Here is an 18,398-nt window from a genome sequence, read left to right on the forward strand (position 1 = left end):
CACTGTGTGTGTCTGGGGCTCGGCCAGCCTTGCTCCAGGCCACTCCTGGCTCCAGGACTGCCTGCCCATGCTCACCTCCTTCCCTGGCTAAAAGCCTTGGAAGGATGAAAAATGTAAAACAAATGGGGCTGCATTTGTGTTGTGGAGAAGGGGGAAGCACCCAGCAGCTTCTTGGCTTTTCCTTGTTCCCGCTGTGTCTCTCCACCACCTGCATTGCCCATCCTGGAAATGCCATGGGGTGTTCTGCAGCCTCCCGGATTCTTGGGCCCCTTTGAAGTGCTTTGCAGCCCTTAATGTTCTTGTTTTCTGTCTTGGTAGTATCTTGCTTCAGCGGAATTCCCATCTCCTTGGCAAGAATAACCTGATGTCGAGTGCCCCATTTCATTGCCTGGGGAATATTAGATGTCCAGTAGGACATCCAAGGCCACTCAGGAACATCTCCCTGCTGCACACAGGCATTTTAATTCATTCCTTTTTTTCCCAGCTTATCTGTAAATACCAGCAAGGACAGCACCTTGAGGAGCCAGTCCATATCCTTGCCACTGCATGTGTCCCAGGAGCTGCTGCAGCCTGCTCCAGTGTCCCGGTAGTCATCATGTACTGCGGGGTGTTAAGTCTCACTCCCAGGGGTCTGCAGCACATTTGGGGTCACCTCCCCTTCCTTTGCCTTGGGCTGGGGCCAGCCCGGTGTTCCGGTGAGAGGCGAATGCACCGGCTCTTCCAGGAGCGCTGAGGCGCAGCTTTGCCGGCGCAGGGAGGCGCATCCCGTCCGGCACACACCGGCCATGGGCTGCTTCCCCGTGCTGCTGCCAGCAGAGCTGCTCTCGGCTCCGTTCAACCAGAACGAGCGGCAAATTAACCTGACCTAGATCTGGGGAAGCTGACAGTTGTGTTTGCCCTCAAAATCCATGCTCTGGAGGCAATGCAGGGAGAAATCTCGCCCGTTCTCAGAGAGGAGAAATAGCTGCTTATTTATAACTGTCTGAAAACCTGCTTCTCATTCCCTGGCCACCCAGAGCTTGTCCTCTTCCTTGTTCTTCATCCCTGTGCTGGGAATGGCTTGAGATGCTGGACAGGTCTCCCCATCAATCATGGTGCTGCTTTTCCTGCTCCTTCCTATTTACACCAACCGAGCACACATTTGCCCAGAGCAGGGCACACTGTCCTACATCTCATCACCACTGGGAAACCTTGCCAGAAATCCCCTCGGGATCAGGAAAATGCCCGTGGGGGTTGATCCTCCAGGCTGGCTGTCAGGATCATACCTTCACCTGGCATCTGGGAAATCTGGGGAAGGCTCTGGCCCTCGTGCTCCAGCGCTGTCAGGTCCAGCCTCTGGGTTCCTGAGGGATGGGACCGGCTCGCTGCTGGCGCAGCCGGCCGTTGCCATGGCAATGGCAGGATATTGCTTTCTTACAGCCTCCTGGCTCGCACAAAGCCCTGCCAGCTCCAGCTTTGCTTAGCACAGGGATGTGCAGTGCATACCAAGCACTCCTGCCTTTCCTCTGTCCCCAGCTGGGAGCCCTCTCGGAGCATGCGGGGAAGAAGCAGCGGGAGCTGGAGCTTCCTGCCTCTTTCCCACGGCTGGAAAACCCCAGGTCTTGGCGGCTGCCTGCTCTTCCTCCCAGTGCTCGTGTACCAATCCCTCCTGCTTGTTACTTCCTCCATACTATTCAGTTGCAAAATTCAGCCTATGCTGCTTTTTCCACCTCCTGTCTGTAACCTACCCAAGGGCGATCCCCTTAACCTCTCCAAAGCTTGAGAGGTCCATGGATACCCTCCAGTGGTGCTGGTGACTGCTGCCCTGGCTACCCTGGCCAGAACATCCTGAGCCCAAGCAGCTTCTCGGAGATGGGGCTCATCAGGCAGCTCTGAGAGGTTGGATTAAGGATCTGACCTCAAGTCATGACTCTATAAAAGCTTTGGCAGGCAGCAGGGTTGATTTTTGCCTAGCCTAGGGCTTGGTCGTGTTTCCTCAAGCCGTGGGAGTCGCTGGTGAAAACTGAACTGGATGGTGTGGCTGGGTGGGGGCACCAGGGCAGCAGTGAGTGCAGCAGGAAGGCAGTCACGAGTGGATAGGTCATACTGCACATGAACCACGGATGGCTTCAGCTCCTGGCTGTGTTGGGTTTGTCAAAATGCACCACATGAATGAGAGTCCTGGCTCTTGCCTGACTGCCAGCCCTCCTAGCCAAGCTCTGAGTCCCTTTGCCAGTTTCAGCCAACACGACTTGGAAACCTTCACGGGTGTTATTTCCCCACTGTGAGAGCCTGAGGCCCAAGTTGGTGCCTGTTCAAAGGCTGCAAGTTCAGCTGAGTCACATGATTAGCCACTAGAGAATCTACATAGCGCTTCAGGAGACCAGGCATCCTGAGCTCGGCTCAGGGACATCCTCCATTTGAAACAAAACACAGCCAGCATCACTCTCTGTGAGCCACAGATGCTTGAAATCCGGGCAGGGAGGGAGGACCAAGGTCTTCCCTCTGCCAGGGACCACAGACTCCTCTCCCTGGATGAGGATGAAGGCTGGTGATGGCAGAGTCCTCACACGCTGGCAGTGAGCTCCCAACCTTGGCAGCATTACTGAGGTGCCATATTCTTCAGGGACAGCAGTACAAGTTGTTGTCTTTTTTTTTTTCCTGCCACTGGGAGCTTTGGGTTGAGACTTAATCATGTTTGTAGGCACAGGGTCTCCCCAAGGGTGCTGGAGCCTTGTGGTGCCTCTGGCAGGCTGCTTCCTCACCACTGTGTCTACACCATACACAGCCTAGGCACCACACTGCCTGCTCTGAGGCTGCTGGGGGCCTGAAAATCAGCCTTAATTACAAAAAGAAAGCCCCAAAAATGCACTCAGCTTAAGATATCTGTGCAGAAGAAAAACCCTTGAGCTCCTCTTTCTGATTTTTAGGAGTTGTGTTTTCTAGCGTGATTAAAAAAAAAAGAAAAAAACCATAATTGGCTTTTTGTTTTTCCAGGCAGAGGGGTTTTCCAAATTAGCTCAGAAACTAAAGCTGCTGTATAACTGCAGCTCTTCAGAAAGATGCATTGTGAGAATACAGGGAAAGCCTGGGATACTGTGCTGGTGGGCAGAGGGTGGTTGGGATGTGCTCTGCCAGATGTTGAGGAGTAAAGACGTGGCAGTCGACCCTTTTTGGCAGCCTTTTTGCTCTGCACAGCCCTGGTGCACTTACAGTATCAGGGATGGTTGATGAAACATCTCGACCCAAGGACGTTTGAATGAAGGGGGGCTCAAAATAGCCTGAGACTTGAGACGGGTTGAGGATGGAAAAAAAAAACCCACCCAGTAATAACTTCTCCAGAAATGCTATATATAGACCAATTCGGTGACTTCTGGAAGGAAAGAGCTATGAAATCCGAATGGCAGCTCTGCCTTGATGTCCTGAGCTGAGCCTTCCCTGGGTGCTGCCTTGCAGAGGGGAGCTGGCTGGTGTGTGCCCCCAGAACATCCCTGTTCTCTTGCTGGGATTGTCCCAAATCTGTGGTTATGAAGGGAACACAAAACCCAGACTTCCACAAAGAGGGACAAGGGAAAGCAAACTCTATTCCTGCTTGTGTAAATTTGGTTTCATTTCATATGTTTCCTTGGGACTCTCAGAGCAGAAACTGGTGGATTTTTTCTCCTTTGTCTTTTCTTCTCCACCCCTCTGCAAGCATTTGAAATTTCCTCTTGGAGTTTTGTAGGTAGCCCCCTTTTACTATACCTTTCTCAGTGTGCTGGGATTTGCTATTTGCTCCCCTCCTCACCCTCTCTGTGTGGATTTGGAAAGGAGAGCTCACCCTGCACCATCCCTCTCTCCACAGGTTATCCTGAAGGACCTGGAATTGCTGGCTGAGATCGCATCTTCCCCAGCAGGGCAGACAGAGGAGGGTCACGGTCCCTCCGATGGCTCCGATGTGCGACCTGGCCCCGTGGAGCTTCATGTCCCAGCCAGGACTGGCCAGCTGAGCTCCTCCAGTGAGTGCCACAGCTCCGTGCCTCCCTGCTCCTGGGCTCTCTCCATGTTCCATGGCACCAGTCAGGTTTGCTCAGGCAAAAGGAGAAGCTTCTTTTACAGTAATAAATCAGTGTCTTCAACCCCAGCCAGCACATTTTGGGGATTGAGTCTGCCATGGCACAGACCCGGGTGCTGCTTTTGTTTTGACTGCTCTTTCCCCTAGTTCATGCTTTGGGGATTTAGGCCTCAGTTAAGCAGCAGGATGCTCCAGAGGCCAGTGTGGAGAGATGTCATTGTTGTCCTATTTTTCATGGGACCTTGGGTTCCAGCCTCTTTTCTCCTTCTGAAAGCCCTCAGAGCCCTAGAATCGGTGCAGGATGAGATGCTGGCTGCAATCCCAGATCTCCAGAACATCCATAGATCTGCAGAGGGATCCCTGTGCCAGGCTGCTCACATTGGCTATGAGCTGTTATGTTGCTCTGAGTGTCTGGCAAAACCTCAGGAGAGAGTTGAAGAGGGACGATCTTATTTTCTGGGGACTTGAGAGATTAAAAAAAAAAAAATAACCTTTCATCAATTATCCTGGCACATGGGGGATTTTTTTTCACCTTCCCTTGTCTGTGGTTCATGCTTTACAGTTGCTTGGCTGCTCCTTCTCCTCCTCTACTGCTATTTAAGGGCCTCTCTGTTGTACTCCCCAGGCCAGGTCGTCCCAGCCAAAAGCACATTTCATGTGAGCTTTGGATTGCAACCCGAGCCCTGAGCCAAGGCTGCCTCTCCCTGCGCAGGATGCAGCCACAGGGCCTTGCAAAATCACCACCAGAGAGAGAGGCTTTGCTTTCCCATCCCCAGGCTTTGTTGTCTCTGAAGATCCTGGATCACTCGCCCCTCCCTGGGTCTTACAAATGTCTGCACCAGCAGCCAGCTCAGGTCTTGGGCTGTTCAGGGTGGGATTTTTTTATTTTTTTTCTTTTTTGCTGATCTACCTGTTTCCTGCTGGCAGCTTTATCTCAGCAATGGAGAGGTGAGGGCTGCAGAGCTGGTGACCTCCCCAAGCCCTCTGCAAGTCTCATCCATCCTCCCACTGTCAGAAGTGAGGCTGCCTGGGTGGAGTAGCTCCTGCAGTGCTGGCCAAGCAGCTGAGGAGCTGCAGTTCAGCTCACACTGATGGTTGTCTGAGGTTTCCTTCCTTCTGGATGATCTAAAAATAGCAGGCTGGATGGCGTGGATCCTAACGACTGCCGTGGCCCCTGTTAGCTATCTGGAAGAGCAACTTGGCTTCACTTACTCAAGTGTAACCTTTGAAAAGAGTCTGGCTCTCCCCTCCTGGAGTATATCTGCTGGAGCTGGAGCTCCCGTTGTCCCAAGGTGGGACAACTTGTCCCCGCACAGGTCCTGATGGGCTCTGGCTTCCTCACCTATTTTCCTCTTCCCTATAATGCACCAGAAAATTGTTCCTTAAGAATTCATTTGGGGCTGAGCTTTGTAGGTCATTGGCTTTTAACCAAAGGCAGATGTTTCTGGGGAGGGAAAAAGAAGCTGGTTCATTGGCCTTGGACGTTTATCATGGCCCCAGTCCCGTCTGGCTTTTACCACCCAAGGCTTGGGGGCTGCTGGGGAGTTTCCCCAGGGAAATTGAGGGTCACAACTGGGTCAGGACCTTCCTGGATTATGCCTGGAAAATCAGAGGCTCCTGAAAAAATACTCCTTTTGTCAGAGGATTGCTTGAAGGGGAAGGCTTTTTGGATCAGGGCAGTGACCAGTGGAAATCCCCTTGTCTGTGCATGGTCCTGGGTGATAAGAGCAAGTGAGCCAGGACTCTGCTTTTCCCAGGCAAAAATCATGAGGTGCTGGCACCAAAGAGAGGGTGTACCCCTTTCTGGAGTCACTGATTTTGTACTGAGATGTATGGGATGGTTCCCTGGGGTGCTGTGGTTCAGGCAGTGCTGTGTTGGCGGTAGGATAGGTGCTGTTGCCCCATTAGAGTGGGGACTGCAGGGTTCCAGCACTTCTCCCCAGGGTTAAATCTCTCCATTCCCTTCATCCACTTCAGACTGAGTTGCCACTGACGCGGTCGGTGGGAGGAGAGCTGCTGAGCTATCCCAGCCCCAATCCTCTCCTATCCCAGAGGCCCTTCCAAATGTGCAGTTGGTGGCTTTGCAGGTAAACAAGCAAGGTCACCATTTGAAATCCTTGAGCTCATGGCGGATTTCCTGCTGTGCTCTCTGTCTTGGTGCTCCAGGCTTTGCTAGCCAAGCAGTAAGGGCAGGAGTGGAGGTGGAAGGGGCCAGTGCCCCCATGGTCTTCCCCACGCTTCCTCTCTCTCCCTTTCTTCCCTCGGGATGTGTTTATGCAGTTGTTTCCCTGCCATTGAGTTCGGTTTCCTTCAGATGCTGGTTGATTAGTCAGGAAAGCCGTGTCCCACTTCCGCAGCCCGTTCCCAGCTCCAGTTTTTATTTAGCCGCTTTGTTCTCCGGTTACGTAAGGTCAGCTGCCCTCGACGCCTCCTCCAAGCACAACGAGCTGGGGCCAGCCCAGCTCAGCGCTGCCGAGGAGACCCAACATCTCCTCCCGACCTGCTCCCACTGCCCTGGAGAGGGTGGCTGGTGTTGGCCTCCAGGAGTGTCTCCATGGTACCTTCTGCCCACTTTTCCAGGGACAAGGGCTGCAGGGCTGTGCCCAAGAGCTTCCCGGTCTTTGGAGTGATGGTGCAAATGCCAGTCTGGTCAGTACGATGGGAATCCAGCTGCCTGCTTTGCTTTGGGAATGTCTTTTCCAACCCTGTAGAAGTTGAGACTGAGACAAGTAGCAGATGACCTGAGAGTGGTCGTCAGCGAGGGTCAAGGGAGGTGATTCTGTGCCTTTACTCCACTCTGGTGAGACCCCATCTGGAAGACTGCATCCAGATCTGGGGTCCTCAGCGCAAGAAGGACATGGACCTGTCATAGTGAGCCCAGAGGGGGTCACAGGATCAGAGGCTGGAGCACCTCTACTAAGGAGACATTGGGAGTTGAGGTTGTTCAGCCTGGAGACGGTTCCAGGGAGACCTTAGAGCTTCTTCCAGTGCCTGAAAGAGCTCCAGAAAAACTGGACAGGGACTTTGGACAAGGCATGGAGAGACAGGACAAGGGGGAATGGCTTCAAGCTGAAAGAGAGTGATTTTAGATTAGGTATTAGGAAGAAATTCTTCATTGTGAGGATGGCAAGGCACTGGAAGAAGTTGCCCAGAGAAGATGTGGAGTGCCATCCCTGGAAGTGTTCAAGGCCAGGTTGGATGGGGCTCTGAGCAGTCTGATCTAGTGGGAGGTGTCCCTGCCCATGGCAAGGGGGTTGGGCTAAATGGCCTTTAAATGTCTCTTCCAACCCGAGCTATTCCATGATACCGTAAGCGGAAGCTCTCCAGCCTGGTCTACAGCTCTGCTCTGCACAAGAGACAAAAGCTTATTCCAAAAGGATGCCAGACCAGCTGCTGCCTTGCACAGGGTAACTCTTGCACACATCTCTTCCTTCCTTTCTGCACAGCTTTGTAAGGTGAAGCAGTTACAGCCCTTTGTTTCCTCTCCAGCTTGGACCGGTCTCTCCAGCCTGGCTTCCTGCCGGAGGTGGTGGGGACAGCGCTGTACCCTCTGAGCACCTCATGCTATCGGATGTTTACTGGGAGTCTGACTCCATACGTGGATTCACTAATGTGCCTGAGGTCAGGAGTTTCCACCAGCAGATCGTGGATATCCCAGGAGTCAGTGGATTACTCTGGAGGAGACTGCTAGAGGTCCCTGAGAAATGTAGTCTGTTGAGTTCAGTCTTTCTGTATCCTCCCTGGAGAACATGCAACATTCTGGAGTGGAGATATTCTGTGTTAGGGGTTTGTTTTCAACATATCTTGGGGGGGAATTTTATTCTCAGTGAGTCAAACCACTCCCTTTTCGTTGTGTTGCTTCAGTTGTAAACATAGATCTGCAGAGGTGGCAGTGTGTGACAAGGTTCCACCTGCAGACAGTCTGTAACGTGTTAGGGCAGCCTCTCCAAGCACCAGGTGAGAGTCTGTAGTGTGCAGGAGGTTCATGAAAGGTGGAAAAGAGAAGGTGGCCTCTTGTCATATGGCTAAACTGCTGTTTCCAGTGTTAGGGAAGGATAAAAGTGAAACCCTTCCTTACTCATCCTCCCCACAAAAGGCAACAAGGCAGCTGACATCACACCACCAACCACTTGAACGAGCCAGTTTCCAAAAGTTTTTGCAGGATCAGGAGTGTGACAGCAGGGAGCAGAGGAGCCAAGCAGGCAAGAAAAAGAGGGCTGTTCCTCAGCGCTCCCGAGTTCAGCAGTCTGGTTCCTGATGGCTGGTGTCTGTGGCATCTCTTTTCCTACTGGCATGAAGCTGTTCAGGAGGGTTGACTGTCAAAAATGTTCTTCTGCCTCCTGGAGAGGAGAGGAATTTGAAGGAAAGGGTGATGTTTTTGTTTTCCTGGATGCAGTGTAATAGCAGAGCTGGGATGCCGTGGAAAACCCCAGGAGAGACCATCCAGATGTAGCGTTAACTCGCCTGGCGTGGCTCCAGGTATCCATCCCTCCTGAGATGGTCACAGCATACTGCCAGCCAGAAAGCCTGGGGATTCCCAAATAACAGCTGGGATTACTGATGTGTAGTGGTGGACAAAGGAGAAGTTGATGGTGTAGATAAATCAGTCCTAGCTAAGCCCTCCCTTGGAGTTACTTTGCTGGGCTGCCTCAGTTTCCCCAAGATGTTGTGAGGAATTTGTTGGGTGAAGTGAGGAATGAGGTGAAAAGCAAACAGGCAGAATGAATATTGGTATGGAAATGGCCCAGCAAAGCCCATTGTCCCACAGGTTACCTTCCATATGTTCCACCTTTCCATGCAGGAAACTCAGCCCACTCTAAGCTCACCATGAAGTTTTAACTGTTCCTGGTTTGCATCTCTGCTGGGTGCTGTGTGCTCCTGAGCAATGGCAGAGCTATACCCCTGCTGCATTTTTGCTTATTGATTTACCTTGGCAAAGAAAAATGAGGCAGTAGAGGAAAACCTAGGAAAACCAGGATTATCATTGCCTGCTGCCTTCCTCCAAGGCAGCCGTTAGCACAGACCCTGCGTAAGGTGGGGAGAACCAGAAGCAGCAAAAGCCTCATTGGGCATCAAAATATGTTCCTCAACCCGTCTGGGACCCCCTTTCTATGGAGATGTTGAAGTCTCCAGAATTACAAACCCACAGCTCTTTAGCCAGGTAGGAAGAGGAGAAACATCCATGTGTGCTTAGGCAAAACCAGGCTGAGCACAGCCCCTGACCGTGCAATCCGGAATTTTGATGGGTTTTATTTCGTCAGCAGCATCCTGTGCTCTAGAGAAGGGAGAGCGGAGGTTTTCCAGAGCCCAGCTGAGCTGCCGACATGTTCACATCTGTTTCCAGCTACGCCCTGCGCCGGCTTTCTGGGAGGAGGAGGGGAGGATTTGCCTTTTTTACGGCTCTATTTTTATCCTGCTCCGCGAGGCTTCACCACTCCGTGTTTGCAAAAGCTAAAATTCAAAACATCCTGGGGAAGGCTGCCGGGGGGGAGACGCCGCGCGGATTCCCACGTCGCTGCCCGGGGTTTCGCCAGGCACCATCTGGCAGCGCCGACTCCCACGCCGCTGGCGCTCGGGCGGGTTGAAGGCTCACGGACCGGCTCCGGCTGCTGCCGGGTTTATCCCTGTTGCTCCCAGAGGAGCAGAGGGAGATCGTTCTCTGGGCTGAGCTGGAAACATGATGCCTTGGGGAAAGCGCTCGGGTGGGAGGGATGCTTGGCCTCGCCAACTCTTAGCTTACCCTCCCTATATCCGAGCTGAAATTGCTTCAATTAGAGATTGCGGTAAATCATTTTAGCTAAACCACCGCAAATACCCTTGTGGATACTCTTTAACCAGCTTACCCAGCTTTAGCTCGCTTCGGAGAGGAATCAATTCTGCTCCAATCTTATTTCAGTTTGGTTTCAACGGAGTTAAGCAAGTCCACACCGGTTTTAATTAAGACTGGTTTGAAAGCAATTATAGTAAATTAATAGAAGTTATGTTTTATGCCAGGGTGAAGTTCAGAACTTTGTGGCTGGGATAGGAAAATCCAAGTCGGTGTCGGCGTCTGCCGGGCTCACCCGGAGCAATGTGGGGACACTTTGGGTACCGTAGGTCTCAACACAGCTCAGCCCATCAAGCAGCCAGACAGCCTGAATGTTCCAGGGTGATGTACAATATATATTTATAAGGGCCTTAATATAGATCCCTAATTGCCTGTCTCAGTTGATTTATAGTGTGGCCACGCAAGCGGTGGGAACAGCGTGAGCTGCTGGTGAGCGCTCAGGGATGTGCTGGGGGTTTGCAGACGTTCGCTGTGCTCCGCTCGAGCTGGCACCCGGGGCTGGGGGAGCAGATGTTGGTATTGACTTAGATGATCCAAGAAGCCCACTTGTGTCCCTGGCTCTACCCCTGTCTGTGAAGGGAATCCAGGGAAAGGATTTGTTAGCCTGGTGTCCTGTGCTGCAGGAGGTTGCTGTAGTCATTGATAGGACGAGGGATAATGGTGTAAAACTGACAGAGAATATGTTTAACTTGGATATTAGGAAGAAATTCTTCATTGTGAGGGTGATGAATTACTGGCACAGGTTGCCAAAAGAAGCTGTGACTGCCCCATCCCTGGAAGTGTTCAAGGCTGGACTGGATGCAGCTCTGAGCAACTTGGTCTAGTGGAAGGTGTCCCTGCCCATGGCAGGGGGGTTGGAACTAGATGAGCTTTAAGGTCCCTTCCGTGATTCAATTATAAGGTCCCAGGCTGATGTGGACTCACTGCGGCCATAGAGCTGCAATTCCCACATACCTTTCATCATGTTTCACTGTGCTTAGCCCAGAATTCCCATTTGTTCCTATTCTAGTGGATGTCTGGACTGAGTTTTCATCATTCCTCTAAGCACGGATATTTCTTCTTCCAGCTCCCTCCTCCACACCAGATTAAGAAAAAAAAAAAAGCAGCAGAGCCGTGACGTGCCACCAGCCCCAGCTACGTTAACAGCAGATCTGGCAGGTTACGGATCTGCAAAGTCTTGCTTCAGGGAAAGGGGGAGAGGTGCAAGCTTCAATTAATTATGCCACAGTTTTCTTAACACTTCTTCCTGCTTGTCTCTCGTGCTTCAGAGAAACACTTGACAAGCTGCTCCTACAGTTCTGTCGGGCTGGGAATGCCACTGTGCTGAGCTGTAACCTGCAGGGCAGTGAGCTGAGCTCCAGGCTACGCCAGGAAGGGTTTTACCATGGCACACAAGGTGCCAGCCACTTCTTAGACATCCTGTAAACAGAGCAAACAGGACGTTTGGAGGATTGGGAGGCTTTGGGAAAAAACTGCTTTGCCTGCTTGGAAGAAGTATTGCCTGTTTAAATCCCATCTGAGGTTTGGTTGAGCCTTTTACAGCCTGGCAGACTCCTGCACACTGGTTTCTCACTCCTAGCATTAGCCCTAGAGAGCACTGGCAAGGCTGCTCTGGCATGGTGTGCCACAGTGGAAACCTTCCTTAGGGACATGCATGCATAGCTGCTGTGCACCAGGTGGGCAAAGGATGGAGAAATGATCCCTCTGGGGTTCAGTGTTGGTGCTCCCAGAGGCAAAGGATGGTGAAGAGGCTCCCTGGAATGGGTAGACTCACATGCTTTCTCCTCCTAAGGAAAACAGGGCACAGACTTGTTTTCACTATCTGTGTATCCCAGTCCTTCCTTGCTCCCAAGCTGGGCAGAAAGATCCAAGGTTCAGGAACCAATCAGTGGAAGAAAGCAGCAGTACTGAAGGTCCTGCAGACTGTAGCTGGGATCTGATCTCCAAGGCAATTCTGACTTTTGGATACTCAACTGATCCAGCAGGTCATTCCCAGTTTCCAGCTGAAGATGCAGGAGATGCTGCACTACTTCAGAGCACATACCTGAAGGTGCTTGTGGCTGGTCTGTCTTGCAGCCATACAGCTCCTGGGCTTTGTCCTGTGCACAGCAGAAGTGCTGGTCCTGTCAGAGAGGAGAAAAATTGCTGCCTCCTCCTGTTTTCCTTTGGGATGTGTTTTAGGATATGTAAGGTTTGGCTGGAAGGTATACAAGGTGACAGGCACAAGACTGGCTTTGCTTTGTGAAGGGAACACTGTGCCATTGATGCTGCTGTGGGGCTCAGAGGGATTATTTTTGGGGTCTTGAGAAGGGAGAAACTCCAAGATCAGACCTTCCCCAGACAAGCTACAGCACTGGAGAATTGTCAGCTGGTGGAAATGATGGTGGGGTGTCCTACCTGCTGCTAGCTCATGTTGCAGCGCAGCCAGGTTTGGATGCCTCAGAGCTGCTGAGAAAATGGGCAAAAATATCACTTCTGCAGCTTTGAAAGACAGTTTCTGCCTGGTCTTCACCTGCCTTCCCAGGCTCTGCTGGGAGGTTCGAGGCTGAGCTGCAGGCAGGTGCAGTGGGAAGGCAGAGCTGCCCCATGTCACCTCCAGACCCTGTCTCTGCTCCCTTTTGAGCAGTGCTGAGCAGCTGTAGTGACGACACGTGGGGCATGCCTGTATTTTCACGCCGGGTACTCCCTGCCTTCGAACAAACACACCTTTGTTTTGGAGCACATTGGCTCAGCTGGATCCCTCTTTTTTTTTTTTTTCCCCCTTTGCCCAGATCATCTTCCCTGCAGCTGAGGGGAAACATGATGCGATGGTGAACACTTGTGCTCGGGGAGCTGCCTGCTTCAAAGCCTGCTTGGGGTTACAAATATACCAAGGGGTGGGTGAACACACAGCTCCAGCGGGAAGAGGACACCGGGTTCTGGTCAGGATGACCTCGTATTTCATTTTCCTTTTAATTTGGCGCTGTATGTTCTCTTAGGTGCTAAATCCAAATCTGGGGAAGCTGCCCTGTGTATATCTCTTGTGTGTCATTGGGAGAGGCAGGATAGAAACAGACCAGCAGCTTTTCCATCAGCTTTCCTGGGCTTTGGCAGCTTAATTGCATCTTTAATTGGCTGCTCCATGCTCCGCTGAGTGTCCGTAGAAGCAGACAACATCCATAAATCAAACTGCTCAGGTTTCCTTTGCTTATCTGATGGAAATAGTGGGTGGGGAATAGCCTTGGGGTGCTTGTGTGTGCTGGCTTCCCTTCTTACCACACTTAGGAATGGCCTTTCCAGAGGAGAAATTAAGGGAGAGAGCTCCCCTTGTTGCAAAGTCGCTTTTGAAATGCTCTCTCCAAACATTTGCTTTGAGCGCTGTCCTGCTAAATAAACCATTTCCCCTGGGGTTTCACTGTGGGAAAAGCAATCTTTACCTGCCAGCTCCCTGCTCTTGTGTTTGGAAGGAATATTTCTCTGAGCTGAGAGCTGCTCCTTTCCCTGCCGTCCCTGCCAAGAGTCTCAGACCTGCACAATCCTTAAGCCCAGAGCTCTGCTGTGGTTTGACCAGTACTTCATGCTAGCCCTGGGGCACACTGTATATGACACTTAAACCAGGTGGCTCCTGCTCAGGGAAAATCACATCACTGAGTGTGAACCAGTGTCTGTGCCATGGCCTGAATGTGTGTGTCTGCCACTACGTGCACACTGGGCTCGGGGCATCTGTGGCTTCTGGGGTTGGATTACAGGCTCTTCAACTCACCAGCAGTCTGGTGGTTTTGGGATGAGTACATGCCCTAGCTGAGGAGATGGGATTGGCTCAGCTTAGAGCCTCAGGCACTCCTTCTTCTAGCAGCTACTGAAGCTGAATTGCTCTGGGATGAACTCCCTACAATCCCATTTTAACCCCAGGTTCTGCTTTCAGAAGGGCTGCTCCACCGTAAGATGCTTTCCCTTGGGCTGGAGATAGATAATACCGGGCTGGCTCTGCTTGAATCAACCAGATGTGGTTATATGAGGCCTGAAAACCTTACCATGCCCCTGCCCTCATCTTCTCAGTGCTGTGTCTATGTTTTGGGTGTCTGCTCTCTCACCAAGGCTTTGGCAGCAGGGCCCTGGCAGCTCTAATGTGCTCTCCCCTTGCCTCCCCAGGTACAAAAGGTCTGGAGTGCTCACCCTCCTCCCCCACCATGAACTCCTACTTCTACAAGTTCATGATCAACCTGCTCAAGCGTTTCAGCAGTGAACGGAAACTCCTGGAAACCAGAGGAGCCTTCATCATCAGGTCAGAGCACCGCACCTCACTGAAGCCCCGAGCACCCTGGGATGGGTGGGACGGGGATGGCAGGGTCAAGCAGCCCAAGTACTACATTCACTCCAAGCCAACACCATTTCCTCAAGCTTCCCTCGCTCTCCAGCAAATGGTTTTGGAGCAAACAAGATTTGCCTATCACATGTCAAGGCACCATATTTCTTTCTCCCGTGCCCGGAGGCAAAGTGGCTCCTTATTAAACAGTGTTGTCAGAGCCTGTTTCGTTAAGAAACAACTAGACCAGCCAGAGCACGAAGACAGCCTTGCACTCAGAGTGCCAAGCTGAGTGAATCCCTCCAGCCAGCTTGGCAAGATGCTTGCCCATCCAAAGCTGTGTGTTTGAACGCATAGAATTGGTAGATTTTGCTTCAGCTTTTTAAGGAGCTGTGGCAGAGGCTGGAGAGCCAAATGTTGTGAAGGCTGGAACGCCAAGTGTCATGGCAGCTGGCAGGGAGTCATCTTTATTGCAATAAAATCTGGCGTAAGGGATGTGCATTCCTCAGCTCGCTGGGAAATAACAGGGTTAATGGTCAAGGCAAGGTGGAGAAATCAGTGAGGGAATTAGTGGAAGCAGCTGGTGGGACCCTGGGTTTTTCTCCCTTGCTTTCAGGGATGTGGCATCAAAATGAACAGGGGGAGAGCATGAGATACAAGCCATGCTTCTGTGGGAGAAGAGAGCCACCTCTCCAAAGGCATAGGGGTGTGCCAGGTATTGATGAAGGGGTCCCATCACTACAGTGAGAAAATACAGCATGCAGAGCTCCCAGAATTTGCTAAGCTGCGCTGGGTGTGGAGTTGTATCTGTTTGGGCAGCAATTTTTGCCCAGGTCTGGATTCATCCCGGAGACAGTATCTCACTCACAGTGTCCACTCTCCTCTCCCCAGTCAGCAGAGCCCCTAGGATCAGCCACCCTTGCAGGGAAGTGGCCTCGTGCTGTGTTAGGTAAGCCAGGTGACCAGAGTGACAGTGAGCCTGGGCAGGGTCCCATTTAAAAGCTCTCCTGTATCATGGCCACCTCCAGCTCTCTCCCTCCGGCTCTGGCAGGAGGAGCCTTGGCCCAGCTTTCCCATCAGCCAGCCAGAGGTGCGGTGGGACTGGCTCACAGCAGCTCAGCAAGCCAAGGCTTTTTACAGTGACTCATGCCCCAAAAAATCTGGTAAAGCAAAAAAAAAAAAAAAAAAAAAAAAATTAAAAAATAGATTACTCTGTCCTTTGTCAAGTCACGTTGTTGTTCATACAGGGTAGATGCAGGACTGGAGCCAAAGCAGTGGTTCTGGGGAGGTGAGCCATGCCCTCTGGTACCGGTGATTAACTCTGAAACCTACCGATGGCGGGTAAAACACTGGTGTAAACTACATCTCTGCTGCTTCCAGAAAAAACAAGATGAGAAAAGAGGAGAGAAACTTTTACAGGACTCTCTGGCAAAGATTGATCTCTCGCCGGAGAGACTCAGTGAACGTGGGAGCCTCATGGAGCTATTTTTAGCCACTTTTCAAATTGAAGCCGTATGCGCGTTCCCACGTTACATCCCTCCCCTGTCCACAAGCCAGCTCAGCTGTTTTGCACAGCAGGGTGAGAAGCCAGCCTCGTGTTTGACTTAAGAGATGCTGGTGATGTTTCATCCTGAGCTGGAGAGCGCAAGGGGGATGCTTGAGAGACTGGGACAGCATCTGCTAAAGTGTGGTCCAGGACCACTGCTGCCTCTTTCCCAGGCTGGCCTGGGAACACTGAAACAGGGAAGGAAAATAGACCTGTTACGTTTAGGCAATGATTTCCAGCTGAAGGATCAGTGTTCACAGGAAAGGGAAATGGGGAACAGGGGTTTTATTCAAGCACAGCGCAGCAGTTTTCCTTGTCACGTTGCTGGTGGGCCAATTCAAAGGTCTGTGAGGTCACGTAGGGTGTCTGTGATTAAAGGTAGTTCATTTCTAACCCCACTCAAGTTTGTTCATGCTTGGTTGCTGACTCTGAAAGGACTTTGGTCACTCTCCTGATATGTCCTCAGAGTCCCAGAGACGGAGGTTATGGTACATTGCGTGCTTGAGGACGGAAGTGGAGCATGACCAGTGATCTCTGCAGGAGGTGGGACCATCTCTTGCTCTGTAAGGGCCTGTGGTCCCCAAGACATGCAGAACTGCTCCAGAGCCCGTCTGATGCTGGGAGATGGGCGGGAGAAGTACCCTCAGCCCTCGCTGGCAGAATTCACCCTGCAAGCCTGACTCAGGCGGAGGTAGGGGCTGTGATGGGTGGTCTCACCATCAGTAACCCCAGTCCCCAGGTAGGTATCTCGAGATGCTTTGCCAGAGATACTTCGCTTTGCCAGGGTGGATCTAAGTGGAAACACAAACTTCCTTCAAAATAGCAGGAAAACAGCGCCAAATACTTCTGTCATTCATAAGGAAGTATCCAGAGAATTTCTTCTGTTTTGCCTTTCACCACCAGGCTGGGGGATAACCCAACACTGGCAAATGGTTGGTTACCCATCTAACTCTTGGATGCACTGTTAGTGCATCAAAGAGATGGATCTGTCTGCTGCCTTCCCAAGTGGGATCCAGTGCCCATCAAACCATGGTGTGATGCCTCATCTGTGCCAGGGGCTTTAGGATTAGGATCCCTCAGCCCAAGGGGACCTCGCAGAGAGAAAGCCTATGGCTGTGGTGGAGCTCACATGCTGAGCTGAGTCCCAGCAGAAGTTGGACTTGATCCTTGTGGGTCCCCTTCAACTCCCTGTCATCTATGATCTGTGAGAAAGGAAGAACAACATCCAGGGGAAGGCTCTTCAAAGCTGTTTAGTTGCCTCATGAATGTCTGGGCAAAGGATTTGCTGAGGGGATTCCGGTGGTACGAATCCCACAGAGTCTCATGCTGTCCTACCCCTCTGCCCTGGAGGAAGGAGGGAAACCTGCTCCCATAATATCTTAAAAAAAAAAAAAAAAAAAAAAAAAAAAAATTTTTTTTTTTTTTTTTGGCATCAGTTTTCTGCGTTGCAGCTGACAATGTTCCTTGGGGGGGGTCTCTTACTGTCACTTGTGACCCTTTTTAGGCTGGAAGCCAGTAAAATTAATCTGCCTTCAAAACTAAGAATACCAAGTGCTTCCTTCTGCTCTCAAGCTGGCCATGTTTGCACTCAAAGGTTGCTCCCAAAGTGTTGTCAGAGGCAGGAGCATCAGCGTTACCTCCCACCTCGATAAGCAGATCGGAGGCCTTCCACCCTTCTCACTAATTGCCCCGGCTGGCACGTGGCCATCCTGGATTCACTAGAGCCCTTGAGCAAGAAGCAAATATTCCCATTCAGCTGCTGACCTCTTGGAGCAGCAGAAGAATGCGGGGGAGCTTCCAAAGCATCACATGGCTCCTTGGAGCTCACGGCTGTCCTCCAGGCAGGAGCCCTGCGGAGGGAAAGCTGCTTGGCCGCTCAGGAGGCAGGCAGCAGAGCGGCACCGAGCTTTCCAGCTCACACTGAGATTTACAGGCTGGATGTAATGCCTCCTGGTTGGTACCAGCGCTGTGGGATGGGGGGATTAAGGGAGAGGTTAAACCCGACTTCATGGACATCAGTGTTGCTGCTCAGAGCACAGCGTGAGGATAGGGCCTGGCTGTCCTTGCAAGGAGCTGTCTTTTCCCCTCTTCTACATCCCCAGGGCTGGTTGTGCAGTTCCTGTGCTGTCCCCAGGGTCAGGCTGAGCTCCAGGAGCCGGTTCAGCTGGCTAAGTCAAGCCTAGCACCAAAGCAGCAGGCTTTCTGCTGCTCTCTGAGATGGAGCAGCTCAGACATTCATGGCTGATTTACCTTTCCCCAGCAAATGAACCCTCCAGGGTATGGGATGTGCTTGAGTGGCTGGAGACATCCCTATGCATGTCCTGTGTGGATGCTTTGAAGTGCAGGGCTTCACTTTGAAGCCCATCAAGGCCATTTTCTCGAAGAGCAGTGGCACCCTGAGGCAGAGAGGATGCCTGAGTCAGCACTTTGCTCCCCAGGCAGGCTGCACGAAGGAGTTGGAAAGGATTGTCTCAGCTTGTTTTATAGAGCTGTTTAACAAACCTCCCCACCGCCTGGCACCTTCTCACGGGCTGTTTTCTGAGGTTAAGCTGCTTGGAAGAGGCCCTGGCCTGACTTTTCAACCACTTCCCATGTGATAGACCTGGTGGGATTTGTCCATTTGACTGGAGATGGTCCTTGACCTTCGTGGGTACTCTTGAACCCTGCAGGGGCTGGCCAGGGGGTCTGGGGTTCTCCATCCACTATG

The 18,398-nt window shown here is 51.8% G+C and overlaps 1 protein-coding gene across 1 annotated transcript in view; it reads left to right on the plus strand.

The window, feature by feature from the left end:
* The window catches only part of VAC14 (VAC14 component of PIKFYVE complex), a 59,961-nt gene that overhangs the window by 24,820 nt on the left and 16,743 nt on the right, over positions 1-18,398 (plus strand). Inside the window, exons 13-14 of the mRNA XM_040075677.2 lie at positions 3,824-3,977; positions 13,992-14,124. Of these exons, the coding sequence (XP_039931611.1) occupies positions 3,824-3,977; positions 13,992-14,124 (287 nt within the window). The remainder of the gene's footprint in view (positions 1-3,823; positions 3,978-13,991; positions 14,125-18,398) is intronic.

The sequence above is a fragment of the Hirundo rustica genome, chromosome 11 (assembly GCF_015227805.2).
Source record: "Hirundo rustica isolate bHirRus1 chromosome 11, bHirRus1.pri.v3, whole genome shotgun sequence".
NCBI classification, from domain to species: Eukaryota; Metazoa; Chordata; class Aves; order Passeriformes; family Hirundinidae; genus Hirundo; species Hirundo rustica.